The sequence below is a fragment of the Diaporthe batatas genome, assembly GCF_019321695.1.
Source record: "Diaporthe batatas strain CRI 302-4 chromosome Unknown Contig00007, whole genome shotgun sequence".
Classification (NCBI taxonomy): domain Eukaryota; kingdom Fungi; phylum Ascomycota; class Sordariomycetes; order Diaporthales; family Diaporthaceae; genus Diaporthe; species Diaporthe batatas.
This window is the reverse complement of record NW_025408554.1, coordinates 689127-703548: the sequence shown is the minus strand read 5'-3', so window position 1 is coordinate 703548 and position 14422 is coordinate 689127. Positions and strand designations below refer to the sequence as shown.

The following is a 14422-nucleotide window of genomic DNA, read 5'->3' as shown; positions in this document are numbered from 1 at the left end:
GTATTTCTGGACACATTTGCATTCTTAAACCAGAGACCATTGTAGTCTGTGGCCAGTCTTTCCGTCTGCCCCTAAAATCTTGGCCGGGCTGCAGGTGTTGAGAAGGCCGTGGCGACTCACCGGCCATTGAACCCCACCCTCTTCTGAACACACTTCTACAATGCATCGACAGCTAACTCCTCCGATAGTAATGGCCGAGTTAGAGAAGCTCGGGCCCAAGTACAGGATAGCCTTGAAGATCGCCCGTGACGAACGCTGGAAGCGCTTGTCTTGTGACAGTGTCCATTCTGGGACTTACGCAGATGACTGCATCGTGGACAGGTGCATGAAGAACCGGATCTACATAGTCGCCACCAACGATCGGGACCTGAAACGCAGGCTGCGCAAGATCCCCGGAGTCCCCATTCTGTCGGTGGGCCGCGGCAAGTATGTCATCGAGAGGCTGCCCGACTCTTTCTCGACGTGAGGTGGGCGTGCTGGGGAAAAGATGACATTATGATACTCAAACCCGCCATTGCCACCTGCCGGGAGTTTGGCGACGAGAGCGCGACCAGCGCAGGGTGCTTTGTTAGAGGAGGGGGCGAAGTACCGGTCCACAGATTCAGCCGGGACAGGGTCTCGAGGCTTCAGATTTGGGGGACCAGCGGTCACGGCTGGGAAACAAATAAGACTAGGCGGCTCATACGAGAGCTGTGGTCTCGGGGACTGGCTAGATGAACCAGGACGGTGGATCTCGAATCTCCCTCTTTACGGCTGAGGGAAAACGAACGAGAGCGGGCGGGCCCAACTGCAGAGTGGGATTATGGGTGCGTGCCGGCAAGTGAATGTGCTGGTATCAGTGGCACGAGGTATGTCAAATATTGGCGTTCGAGGGAAAGGCCAGGTCGGTCTGTCATAGTATCTCAGCCAGAGCCAACAAGGGCAGAAGTGTAGATACCCTCCTAGTGATGAAATTAATATTCACATACCAACGGTAGAACGTGAGCAGCTCTCAGACATCGGCCGTGACCCCTTTCAGGCCTGGCCAGCTTATTAGTCATGTGGAACGCAAGGCGAGCGGAAGGCAGCGACGTCGGGTATCCGTCCACTTACAACTAGATGATTGGACACGCATATTAGGATTTTCATCTGACATCTCCCATGGGAGTTTGGTTTCTTTTTTCTTTTTTGTTAAAAAAAGAAGAAGGGAAAGGCGTCCCCCCGAGATTCCCATAAATTCTATCACTATAACAACGGCATCCAACGTCACACCAGCGAGGAATCGGCCGAGAAGCCAGGTGCCTGCAGCTCTGCTCCCCGCCCAACCACACACTCGGGAACTCCACCAACCCCCAGCCTGCTTAGCCAGCCGCTGTTGGTCGCCCAACCTACCCAACGACCTATCTACCTAGCCCCTGAGACGTGAGGACGCCGAGATTTCTGGGGGTTGGGAAAAAGGTGCGACATCAGTGAAGCTCCCTGAGGTGCTTCTTCGTTTTCAGGGCCTCGTAACGAGGTTCCTTTCCACATTTCAGACGATGGGCACGATGGATAGCAGTGATACCGGCCACACCAGACCAGCGGCAGCGGCAGCGGCAGCGGCAGCGGCAGCGGCAACCACGACTGCGGACGCGCCCCAGAAGAGGTCGAGGGTGCTCCTCTCGTGTGCGCCATGCCGTTTCTCAAAGTTGAAGTGCGACAGAGCAGTGTAGGTCCCTGTTTTAAATATCATGAGCCGATAGTACTATGTAGTACTTCTTTTCAGTTTCTCTTCGTCTCAATCTTCCCTTCAACTGCCATAATACACTTCAGGTCTTGTAGCACCTCACTCGGCTGTCACCCAGCATGAAGTAGACGGCTCTGAAGAGGTATGGATCAAGTCATCCACACACTTCTCTTACGTGACAGCACATGATCACTAGTGCATTCAGAACACCTCTCAAACAATACTGACGACCACCACAGGCCATGCACAAACTGCCTCAAGAAGTCCCGTACGGACCTGTGCAAGTACGCGCCCAAGCCCGTCAAGAACAGGCCGCCCAAGGGCATGGCCGCCCGCCTCAGGAGGCTGGAGGGCATGGTCCGCGAGATGCTCGACGAGGACGGCAACGTCCGGGAGCCCTCGTCGGAGCACACGGCGGCGGGCAAGCAAGAAGACGGCAGTGTGCGTGGTGGTGATGGCGACGCCAGCGACGCCAGCGGCAAACCTACATGCACCCCATCGGTCCCGGGCGCCCAGGTCGTCCGAGGTCCGGGGGCGAGGGGAGGTACAGCCACTTACGTGGGAGCTACGCATTTCATGGCGATGTTGGGTGATGTAGGTGCCGCAGATGTCGTTTTGCTTTCCATTCCTAATGCACCACGGGCCAGGGAATGCTTGCCCAGCCGCGACGTCGTTCCGCGAGAAGTACTGTATCGGGATTGGGGACATCAGATAAAGAGAGCTGACGCAATTTATGCTTCACAGATTGAGGACCTGAAGAGTTACTTTGACCACGAGGAAGTCGATGAAGAAATGGACGGGGACTCACCCGAGTACTTCACCAACGGTGACTCGCCCGCGATGCTCATTGGGAGCAGGGCCGCGCCCAAGACGAGACAGGACCTCTTGGACCTGTTGCCACCAAAGCAAGTCGCCGACCGATTGATCATGCGATACTTTAATTCGCACTCCGCCTCACAGCGTACGCAAGCCGGTCCTACCAGTCCCCGTCTTCCCAGCCGGTCCACGAGGGGAGTGCTAATAGCAGAGGTTGGTAGACGTTGTTCACAAGCCGATGTTTAGCAGATGGGTATGCTTCACCTTTTGAATTTTTATTCTCTCGAAGAGCATGGGACTATGGAGAAATTCCGGTTAGAACTGACCAAATTGACAGTATAATGAGTTTTGGGAGGACCCGACGTCACCCACAGTAGAGATGGACTTTTTGGCCTTGTTATACATGGTTTTCGCGTTGGCAATCTTCTTCAGCAACTTCATGGCGCCGCACGAGCTAGCTAGCGACAACGTCCCGCTGACGCCCATACAGCGTTTCCGCCAGTATCGGGCTGCGGCTGGGTCTGCACTCACATACGCGTCGCGCGACGGCCAGCACGGCTTCTCGTCCCCGGGCCCGCTGACCTGCGCGCCATTGATTCTGTATGTTGAAGCTGACTTCCTAATCAACCGCACCTCGCATATGAACTGTTACCTGCTGTCGAGCGTTTGTATCCGAGTTATGCTCAAGATGGGCATGCACCGTGACCCGTCGAAGGTTCCTGGGTCACCACTCTCGCCTTTCGAAGCTGAGATGGGTCGGCGGATGTGGAACTTGGCTATTCAGATCGACCTCATGGTGTCATTCCACCTAGGTTTGCCTAGCAGTAAGTGATGGCCGGAAGTCGGCAGTGGTGGCCTTGGTTCTCCCAGGACTGTCTTGACGAGAAGCTTCCAGCATACAAGCCCGTCCAAGTACATCCAAAATGTGTCATAACGTCAAATTTGACATATCACTTGCCTGCGCGCTTTTCCGGACGCTTGGCTGATGTTATTCCAGTGATTCACGGTATTGAAAGCGACACCCTGCCACCGCGGAATCTTCTGGACGAGGACTTTGACATTGACACCAGGGAATTGCCGCCAGGGAGACCAGAGACGGAGTACACCCACATGACATACCCAACATTCAAAGCTGGAATCTGTAAACTGTTTGGCCTCGTGGCAAGGCAGGCGCACGCGCTCACGGAGCCGACATACGACGAAGTCATGGATCTGGACAACCAGCTCGCGACCAGATTCGAAGCAATGCCGTCGTTCATGAAGGTCAAGCCGCTGGAGGAATGTGTGACTGACCCGCCGTCTATGGTGATCCAGCGATTCGGCATTGCGGCGCTCTACCACAAAGCCATCTGCGTATTGCACAGGCGCTACCTGGCAGAGAAGACGCCTAGTAGGGAACACCGCTACTCGAGGCGGAGGTGCTTGCTGGCCGCGCTCGCGTTGCTCGAACATCAGAACTCGGTGTTCGAGGCGACCAAACCGGGCGGCATGCTTAACCAGAATGGCTGGTTTGTCTCCAGCCTTGCCATGCACGACCTGTTGCTTGCGGCCATGGTTATCTACCTTGTCATCCAAAATGATCACTATGCCGAGCCGGGTGTGGAATTCGACGGGACAAAGAAGGGCACAGTCTTGCCGAGTAAGAGGCAACTTATGGAAGCGCTCAAACGATCATACCGCATATGGGCAGAGGTGGCTCTTGCTGCGCCTGAGGTGAGAAAGGCACCTGAGATCCTGGCCGTCATGTTTCGCAAGATCGAGAAGAGCCATGCTGCAAAGGGAGAGACGATCTCGATGCTGGACGAAGATACCAGGCCTCGGGGGTCCGGTCCAACGGGTTATTCCCCGTCCCTGGACACCTTGAGGATCGACGACAAGCAGCTTGCGGAGCCTTATGGAACCAAACCCAAGGCCCTGGCCCCCATTGCGAATACCAGGACTGACTACGCAACCCCAGTGTCGCCTGTTTCTGAACAGCGCACATTCAACGCGTCATCCGGCACCCAACCTCAGATGAGTAAATATGGTTTCACGAGTGGACCGGTGACAGCTGACCCGACCACGGAAGCCACGTGGGTGCCAGAGGCGACAGATGCAATGGACGCAATCGACTGGACTTCATTGGAGACAGCCATTAGGGCCAACGCCGCCTTTGGCCAGTCGTCTGGCACTGAATGGATGGCTGACGACCCCACCTTCGACTATTCCGGCCTTGACAACTTTGTGGATTCTGATTTCATGACCATGAACTACTAGGGGCCATAAGGATTGGGATCTTGAGACGGTGGCTCGGCCTTAATTCACTGGCGGAGGTGATTGCCCAACCAAGAGAGGCCAGCCGCGCGAGCGAGTAGGCTAGATTCGGTACGAGCCGGAACCACCCCCTCCCTTCCAACACAGACAGACATTCCAAGGCTCTCGTGTGGTGATGCTCTGGCCCAGTCTGGACCTGGCGGGCCACATCGACAAGCAACGTTAACTTGTAGGATTGAGACGGGAAAATCCTCATATCAACGCGGCGTAGCCGTTCTCGGGCCAACCTTGTCCGGCTGGGTGGCCCGTCGAACGCGTCTAGAAGCTAGTAGCGACTTGGCCCAGGGACGCGGTAGGGCATCTGTACGGAGTAGTGCATCTCGCAGCAGGTGATGTCTGAATTGACATGCCGGGGAGTGGGACAAGTTCTCCAGGCTGGGGAGAAGCTTGTTCGCTGGGGGCCTGGCGTTCCCCATGGGGTCGGATAGAATCGAGCAGACACCTCTGCAGTGGAGACGGCTGCGGAGGACACCGGGCGGCTAGGGATTGCGTGGTGCAACGCCGTTATCATTCGAGGCCGGTGTGACCTCTGTTCTGTGCCAAACACCAAGAGCGCCGTGGGCTTGTTGTGGAAGCTAACGGCGGCCACGGCAGCTACCACGGGCATTGAATGACAGGGCAAGACCTCCGCGGAGATGCACCGAGCATCAGCAGGGGGCTAGGTCGTATGAAAGCAGCATAAAGCGCCATCGCCTGTCTCATGACGGCATAAAGAGCCCAAGGCTACTGGAAAAGCTGACGGTAGTACGGTTAGCAGAGGCGGCTTGTACGTAACGGAAAACCGTGCTTTAGATTTGGGCGCGCTTGGGGCTGCAAGGACTGGCGAGCCACAGGTGGTCTGCGGGGCAGGGGGGTGGCGGCGGCCCTGGCCGTCCGTCATAGGAGCGTCAGTTGTGTGCCCAGCGCCTGCGGCAGCAGCAGCAGCAGTGGTGATCCGACAAGTTGGGACCCTAGATGGGCTGGGATGGGATGGGATGGATGGGATGTTTAGTGCAGGAGTGTCTGACGCGTGCTCCGATACCGAAGTGCAGGACGTCAACATGGCATTGATAAGACAGCTGCTAATATCGAGTCAGACGGTTTTGACTTAGCAGCACCCTTTGGCTGCAAGTCAACCGGTCGTCATTTCCAAGCCTACCACAGTGATAGTGCGAGTAAAGTGCATCTGATCAAGGCATGTGTGGTGTGCGACGGGAGCAGGCCGACAAGTCAACAAGTCATGTTGCATGTACAGGCGATATCGCAACTCTACTGCGTCAGTAGATTGGCCGGCAATCAAAGCGCAATTGGCTGCGACAGTGTCCAAGGACGAGGTGCTCCGAGAGGAATGGGCCCGAAATGGAATGCGGCGTGCTTTTACTGGTGCCTGTGCAAGCTGTGGTACTTGCTGATAAGAGGGCAGCAGGAAGCCTGGGGGGCCTGTGTGGCCTGGGCGCCGGGCGGGATTGGCCATCAGCCTTGCTCATCTGGGCGGCGGCCTGGGCCCCCCGGGGTGTGTCTGACTCGAGGCAGAGCTCACAAGGCTGATGACACTGCGAATTGCGAGATGGCCGTGGTCCGGCGCGGGTGGTGACGCGAGCTGCAGGACCGGAAATGGGGAATCACTTGTCTCCATGAGTCCCCATCGTAAGCCGCAGGCGCAGGGAAATGTCAAACAAAAAAGTTCCGTTCTGAAGTTCGGGGGGGTAATACATAAGGTAATATGGAGGGGTGGTCGAGGGGGGTGAGGGGGGGGGTGAGGGGCAGAGGGGAGCAGTCTGGTGTGCTTCGTGCATTGAGTAGAAACCCACACCCCACCTTCTTACTGGGGGAGGGGGGTCACTGGGATGGCAGGATGGATGTCACTTGCACTCCTGAGCATCATCATTCGTGGGCTCGGCAGGTGCAGGAAGATACAAAGTACATGCACTACCTAGGTACGGAGTACGTGGGCACAAGGATCGCGCCTCCCCTTCAGACTTGAGCCGCAAAGACGAACCGACAGACTGCCAGACACCCGTGGGTTGTTGGCCCCATGGCCTGCATGCCTGCATTGCCCCCCGAATCTGGACCTGGACCTGAAGCCCGTCCAACATAAACTTTCTGAAGAGGCAGGTCTTTCCGATATGCGGCCATCTGATCCTGTGAACTGAGCTGTCGTCTTTGAACATCATGTATGTACTGACTGCCCAGGTGTCCTGTATGATCCAACAGAAGGGGAGAGGCATACATGCAGGCCTGCAACCGGTCAGGGAAGGAACTCTCACCCGCCCGGGCAGACCAACAAGGTGCCTTCCACCTATCTCTCGAGGTGTCAAAGTACCCGTGCTTGCCGTGCCTCCCAACAGGACGGGCCAAGCTGCTTCCCTGGAGACAGATGCATGCGAGCCAGCCAGCCCAGCAGCCCAGCAGCCCAGCTAACCGTCTCGAATCTTCCTTCTGTATCTGCTGGAGCGAGGAAAATTCTGAATTTTATCACGGTCGCTAAGTCGGTTTGGTTTGGCAAATGCCAGCAGGCCCTGTCCTGTCCGGGCCAACAGTAGGAAACTTTTACCTAATGTCTCGCTCGCACTCACCAGCAAAGCCCGACCTCGCTGTCGAATCGACGAAGCCCATGCCGACCTCGTGCTGCCCTCTGCGCTTCTCCCCCTCCTGCCGTCCGCCACTGCCTCCTCCCTCGTGTCTTGAGGTGTCCATCCTTGATGTGACGCCGACCTGTGTGTGGAGGCCTAACGCCGACGGGGCTTGATGGAGCGTGGAGTGTCCATGTACATCCTCAGCCTTCCCACAGTTGCACTGCTTGGCGGTACACAGTACCACGGGGCCAGAAGTTATGCTTCTTCTTGTTGTTGTTGTCCCTTGTTGCTGCTGCTGCTGCTGCTGCTGCTGCTGTGATTGCTGTGACTGTTCGTCCCGGCCTGATGACCAGCTCTGGCCGGGCCCAGCACCCGGCAGCTGGCTTGCAAGTTGGGGCTGCCTGGTCGGACGTGGGATCCAAGCAGGTTGATCTGGTGCCCGTGTCTCGTCGTCAACTGGTTCGCTCTCGGGCCGACCGCAGCTGGAACTCCCATAACACAAGACATAAAAGAGATAAGGAACATGTTCCATTCCTTGCAACCACCGGCAGTACCTCATATATTGCGTGACCCGCGGGACTGGCTGGACCCATCTTGAACCGGACGAGAGAAGTGGACGGGCGGAAGGACCGAGTGAGACTCTCTTTCTCTCAGTCAGTAGTAGTCTCTCTCCCTCCTTCTCTCCTTCTCTCTCTCTCTGTCTCTGTGCCCCCTTGCTGGACCTACTCCATACCGTGTCTACTCCGTACATATGTACTTCCTAAGCCCCTTCGACTAGAGCACGTTCCCCGATATCCACTTGGCTTAATTCTGTTTGTCCTCCACCCTGGGCCAGCCTGAGAATCAGACCGCACCGCACCGTACCGCACCACTTTCTGCCGCGGCTCCACGTCTGAAGGTGCCAGCCAACCCAGCCCACCGGGGCCCGACCACCATTGGGGAATTATCGTCGTGACCTCTGACGGGCAGACTTTTCTTTTCTATTTTTTCCTAGTCCCTTGCCCTTTCTCCTCCTGCTCCTCAAGTATACCAGACAGACATATGCCAACAGAGGAAAACGTCGAGCCACGCCCTACACCGCCATCCTCTCTGCCGCCGCCGTGCCCCTCACGCACACGCCCACGCACACGCGCACACGCACACGCTCAGGCTCAGGCCTTTCAAGGCTCCGCCACAGGCTCTCGCCCACGTATCTAAACCTACCTGCCTGCCTACCTCATACACCTACCGCGAACAAGGTTCTTGTAGCCAAACAGCTGTCTCGCCTCTTATCTTTTCGGGTCCCCTTGCCGAGCCTAGGCTTGACTGAGTCTCGTCTGGACGGAAACCAAATCGTTCAACCGCCCCGGCTTTGCCTTCCTGCACGCGACCTGTGACCTTAACACCCCCCCCCTGCCACCGGCTCCCTGCGCCGTTGAGAATTCCGACTTCACCAAGACCAGCGCAGAGGCTGCCTGTCAGAAAACCGATCGATCCTGGGGTCGGCGACCCTTTCCCCAGATGATATCTCTCTTCCCACCTTTTTTCCAGTCCACTCACCACTTGAGGCTACCTCGCGCCAACTGCCACTTGTGGTAATTCCCGATTGGGCTTTCAACACAACACTTACTTCTTAGTTGTTGAGTTGTCTGCTTGGCCACTCGGTGCTCTTATTACCTAGGGGCAGAATCCAACGTCAACAATAATTATCTACATGCGCTGAGCCAGGTCGCAACTTGATATTCCGCCCAACTCACCCAAGCCGGGAGATCTACGAGGCTGCACGAGCCCTTGCTCCAATCACTTGCAGCCATAACCGAGCATACCTGCATCTTGTCTGATATGTGAGTCCGTGGCCGTCGTCCCTTGTCGTGTTTTACTGCGCTCCCTGGGTTTTCTTGGGCTGCATGTCATGCTCCGGGCCTTATCTTGGTATATGCCTGTCGCCTGGAAATCGCCGCGGGCCTACGTTGCACGAGGGGCAGAGATTTTCTCTTTTGACCTGATCGCCCGTCCTTCTCAATACTCCTTTTGTTAGTGCAGTGTGACAATTGCCCATTCCCAAGACGGTCCTTGTTCCGCGCGGGGACGCGCTTTACCACCCTGCCCTCGCCCTTTTATTACATGTATCCCGCCCCTCATTCAGCCATCGCAATCCCGCTAACGCGCCTAAAAGCAGAGTTGTCCTGCAGCCCGGTTGCAGGAGTTGGCAAGCCACTCGCACGAACCCACGAGCGACTCTGCAGGGTGTGGGTGACAGCGAGAAGCAGGTAGGGTGACTTTCCGCATCGCACGGGGAAAACAAGACGGGGAAACCTTATCTTTCCTCCTTGCTCCCACCAGTCCCCTCCTGAGTCCAGTCTGGTGACCTCGGGACGCTCAGACGACACATAAATCGCCCGACGCCCGTCCCGCGCATACCTTCTCGTGGCCCAATCATATTTCTTTGACTGGTCTACGACATCACTACCACGCGTCTTCGCAACTGCGAGACCCCAAGGCATACAAATTCTCTCCCCGCAACTCTGTCAGTCACTGGCTGCCGCCATCATCGCCACAGACTGAGCCAACCATCTCGGCCTTGTCCCGGGCGCCATTGGCTCGCGGTGGTCGGACTGAGTTACGTGGAGGAGTAAGGATCTCGGCACGGCTTCTATCAGGAATGGCCATTTGCTCAACAAAGTCCGAGATGCCTCACGCGGAACTGCCTCATCGGCCTGCTCAGCAAGCCCCAGCACAGAGCATCCCTATCAGGACGAAGCCGGTTGAGGAGCGGAGACACAAACACTCGAGGTCATCATACTCGGAGGCCGGCTCTTTCATGAATTCGCGAAACAACTCTCTCACCTTCCGTCCCGCCAAGCGCTCCATGCCGTCCCCAAATAAGACCATTGCTATCATCAACGCCGGCGGACGACAGGCCTCATCTCTCATCAGATATGTCACCGCTGTGGGGTACCACGTGAGAGCCCAGATGAGAAATCTTGAGGGCGTCATCGCGACTGAGATCAGGCAAAACCCTCATGTCACCCTGCTGGTAGGCGAGCTCTACACGAGGCAAGGCGCTACTTCGGAAAAGGCAGATGTGACCCAGAGTGGACCCATGTATGGCATAGGGGTAAATCACCAGCTGATCTCGGAGCTTTTCCGGGGGGCTCAGCTCGCCTTCATCAACACGACATTCTACGGAGATGAGATCAAGATTGGTGAGGCCCTGGCGGACGCAGCGCGTAGGGCCGGCATCCAGCACTACGTCTATTCCTCGATGCCTGACCATCATACCTACAACGAGGACTGGCCCAGCTTACCACTGTGGGCTCCCAAGCAGAAGGTGGAGGAGCATGTGAAGCAGATCGGCCTGCCGGCCACCTTTGTCTACACGGGCATTTACAACAACAACTTTACCAGCCTGCCATATCCCCTCTTTTGCATGGAAATGCAACCGGACGGGTCCTTCGTCTGGCAGGCGCCATTCCATCCTGACGCCAAACTCCCCTGGCTGGACGCAGAGCATGACGTCGGCCCCGCGATCCTACAGATATTCAAGGATGGCGTGCAAAAGTGGGGCGACAAGCGTATAGCCCTGGCGTACGAGCTCCTGTCTCCGCGTGAAGCCTGCGAGCAGTTCGAGAAAGGCGTGGGCCGGCCAGTCCGGTACGTCAGGGGCGAGATCGAGCTCAAGGTGAAGATCCCCGAAGGATACAGGATACAGCTCGAGGCCCTCGAGAAATTGTTTGGCCTGGGTGGCGATGATCCCGCCAAGCAACCCCCATACTTCGGCGACAGTGTACTCGAGGAGACCTGCCTCCACGACTCTCTCCAGCTGTGGGAAGGCCCCCGAGGCATGGAAGAGTACGCGCGTGAGATCTTCCCGCTGGAGGAGCATGCCAACGGGCTGAGATGGATGGAGGACGACGTTGAGGATGGGGAAGAAGACCAGGAAGAGGAGGAGTACGAGACGGTTGGATCTCTTGGCAGAGGTGAGCATGGGCCTGACGAGGACAGCGAGTCCGAGGATGAGGTACTGGAGATGAAGAGACCTGCAAGAGGTGACCAGGAGTGGCTCGCCTAGGGGATGTCCAGCCGAGACCGGGCCAGCCCGGGGAAGCAATAAGCTACAGGAGCAGCAGTCTGGCGAGCTCATGCAGCAATGGCGCTATGGCACGAACTCGGTGACGGCCGAGAACACGAAGGAGCCTAAGGAGGGCAGAGCGTGGGCGCATTTCACGGAGTTGAAAGGGGCGCATCTGTTGTTCGACGACATCCTGCCGCCGCCGCACACACACACACACAAACACACAATGGCGCAGACTTCTTGCATCGTCACTTCCATATCGTACCATACCATCGCGGACGGCGTTCCCAAAAGGCCGCGAAACTGCGGTGTGACATCTGGTTTTTATCTGGGGCATTTCAAAACACGGGGTCTGAAAACTTGAATTAAATTCTGGAACACTATTTGGGAAATGAGAGGCGTGGGCTCTGGACGGAAAAGGTGACCAAAAAGAAAATGGACAGCAAGTGGCTGCATGGAGGTTTGATTTGATTTGTCTGTCTGTCAGGATATTTGATGTGTCGGGTATTTTCCTGGAGATAACTTCCCAGTGGCCACAAGAGGGACAACAGTATAGCACATTGGAGCCTACACCATCTGACACCCTCTCGTATCTCCTGTGAAAACTGGACAAGATAGATCATCAGCTGTTGGCAAAAAAAAACCCTTCCAAGCAGGCAGGCAGGCAAGCAAGCAGTCTTCACATGAAACTCCCAAGCAAGGTCCCATAAAAAGGTGTCTCGGCCCCGAGAAACCCGCAGATGATAATCCCGAGGACAGCCTCGACCTTCCCGATGGGGCAGTAGGGGAGAACGAACCCGGTCCATTGCGTCAGGAATGCCTGCAACTCCGGCCGGACTAACGCGCGCTTGATTGGTGTACCAGCCCAGGTCAGGTATTGATTTTCACTGCTCGCCGCGGCATTTCATTTCGGTCTGTAGGCGGCCCACTCGGGTCAAAGACTGGCTGGTTGATGCGGGCGTTGGCAGGTTGGGTGAGGGGAGGGGTGGTCGAAAATGATGCTATCGCTTGCAGTGAGACAGACAGATGACGATACCTACAGTGTGTACCCGGACTGGGATGTTTTGGTACGTACATGCGTACATAAGCCCGGGCGGGAAATGACCCCCACTCACGGGCCGGGGCCGAAGAAGGGGAGGGGGGGTCCGGGGCAGTGGCGGCGCGGAAAACATGCCATTCTGCTGTTTTCGATGGTCAGATTGGGTGCTTTCTTTGCTTTTGCGATCTACTTTCTGTTTTCGGCGGTGGCACTTGTAAGTGGGGTGGACTTTATGCACTGTGAACTTTGGCTTATCTATTTCTCGGATCTATTTCTCGGATGCATTTCCGTAGCGTGCTCTCCGCCAGCCTCTCGATCTCCGCTTCTTTCTCCCTCTTTTTCCTCTTTTTATATTGTTATCGCTTGGGTATCGTGGTTAGAGCTATATTTCCTCTATCGCGCTTCTTGTGAGCTTGTTGTATTTTTGCGATGTAATTACCTGCCTCGATGCCTGGCGCCGGCCGGGGGTAAGAGTATAGGCCAGATGAGTGAAGCCGCTCTGGGCCCATTGCGATTCAAACCATATATCATCGTCGGAGGGGGTATTCTGTCTTTTGCATTACACGTCATAGACTGTGTGTTGTATGTACAGAAAGGTTGGTAATACAAGTACTACTAAGTATATAGTGGGGGAGGACGAGCACTCAACCCAAACCAGAAAAAAAGAGAGAGACTCCCAAGTCCTCCGCCCTCGCGGCGTCTAGGTCTATATCCATACAGGCTCATTGCGACTCAGATCTTGCCCAGGGCCAGGTTCGCAACCATCTGCTTGCCGGTGACCCATGTGGTCCGCCACAGGGTGGGGAGGTCGAGGGTGCTGCTCAGGCCGTCGGCAAAGCCGAAGAAGAGCATGGGGGGGATCCAGCCGCGGGCGTACTCGAGGGCGAAGCAGCCGCCGTCGGGCATCTTGTACTGCTTGACGCTGCCGCGGCGCAGGTGGTGGACGCTGCCCTGGGGGTAGACCTCGGGCTCGTAGGAGCCCGGGGTGTAGGCGAGCTGGGTGCCGAAGAGGATGTGGAAGTAGTCGTCGGCGGTGTGGCGGCCGGTGTGGCCCTCGGTGCCGATGGGGGTGCCGAAGATGATCAGGTACTCGGTGACGCCTGGTGGTGTGGTTAGCTATCTGGTCTGCTGTGAGGACTGTGAGGACTGTGGGGACCCGTGACATACTGGCGTGGATGATGTACATGGCGCCCATGGCGCCGCCGGCGTTGTTGAAGATCCACTCCTCGTCGAGGCTGACGTGGTTGGCCAGGGCGGGCTGGCCGTGCAGCTCGGAGACGATGTAGGAGACGACGCTGCGGGTGTCGTTGCCGTGGGCGGCGATGGCGCGCTTGGACAGGTCGTGCAGGTGGTCCTTGTCGAAGATGTAGAAGGACTCGAGGCGCTGCTCCATGAGGTAGACGACGGGGCTCAGCAGGCCGACCAGCGCGGCGAGGAGGAAGAGGAGACGCGCCATGTTTGTGCTGTCGTCTGTCTGTGTACGCACTGGAGAGGGTGAGTGGATGGGGGAAGATTAGATATTATATGAATCGACGCCGTCGCGGGTTGTTGAGGTTGGTCCTGCGACGCAGAGAAAAACAGGCGGTCGCAGCGGATAGCTGGGACCCGGATCGAATCATATTCCCGTGTGGGCCCCCGGCAGCCCGGTCTGTCAATTGATCAATTGGATGGGGGAGGACGCCAGGACGGTCAGCAAGGGCCCCTGTTACCTGGGAAGAAACTTTTCTCCTGTTGTGTCTCCCACCAGCGCCAGGGGTCCAGGGGTCCTTGTCAGCGGGGCGGGAGTGGACTGCAGGAACATGCCGCTAGTAAACTTTCTACCTCGACTTTTTTGGCTTGCAGATCGACCGTCGCATCGAATCTCGCCCGCCGTGTGGGCTGCCAACGTCACCGCAGAGCTCGCCCACTCACAGAGCTTAGCTGCCCCGCCACATTTTGAC

General features: G+C 56.9%; 3 protein-coding genes across 3 annotated transcripts; 2 read left to right on the top strand and 1 right to left on the bottom strand.

Annotated features, from left to right (window-relative positions):
* Positions 1–1162: 1162 nt before the first annotated feature.
* Positions 1163–4777, top strand: KVR01_006821 (uncharacterized protein; the record flags this gene model as incomplete). Its single annotated transcript, XM_044793860.1, has 6 exons — positions 1163–1687; positions 1945–2666; positions 2743–2774; positions 2859–3345; positions 3519–4538; positions 4590–4777. Exons 1-6 carry the CDS (start codon positions 1518–1520, stop codon positions 4775–4777), a joined length of 2619 nt encoding a protein of 872 aa, XP_044644252.1. The 5' UTR covers positions 1163–1517.
* Positions 4778–7961: 3184 nt separating this feature from the next.
* Positions 7962–12125, top strand: KVR01_006974 (uncharacterized protein). Its single transcript, XM_044783456.1, has 2 exons — positions 7962–9212; positions 9545–12125. Exon 2 carries the CDS (start codon positions 10031–10033, stop codon positions 11438–11440), a length of 1410 nt encoding a protein of 469 aa, XP_044644405.1. The 5' UTR covers positions 7962–9212; positions 9545–10030; the 3' UTR covers positions 11441–12125.
* A 668-nt stretch (positions 12126–12793) lies between these two features.
* KVR01_006926 (C-8 sterol isomerase ERG2) lies at positions 12794–14163 on the bottom strand. The gene is made up of 2 exons (XM_044789579.1): positions 13650–14163; positions 12794–13582 (listed from the first exon to the last, which is right to left on the bottom strand). Exons 1-2 carry the CDS (start codon positions 13936–13938, stop codon positions 13215–13217), a joined length of 657 nt encoding a protein of 218 aa, XP_044644357.1. The 5' UTR covers positions 13939–14163; the 3' UTR covers positions 12794–13214.
* Positions 14164–14422: the final 259 nt, after the last annotated feature.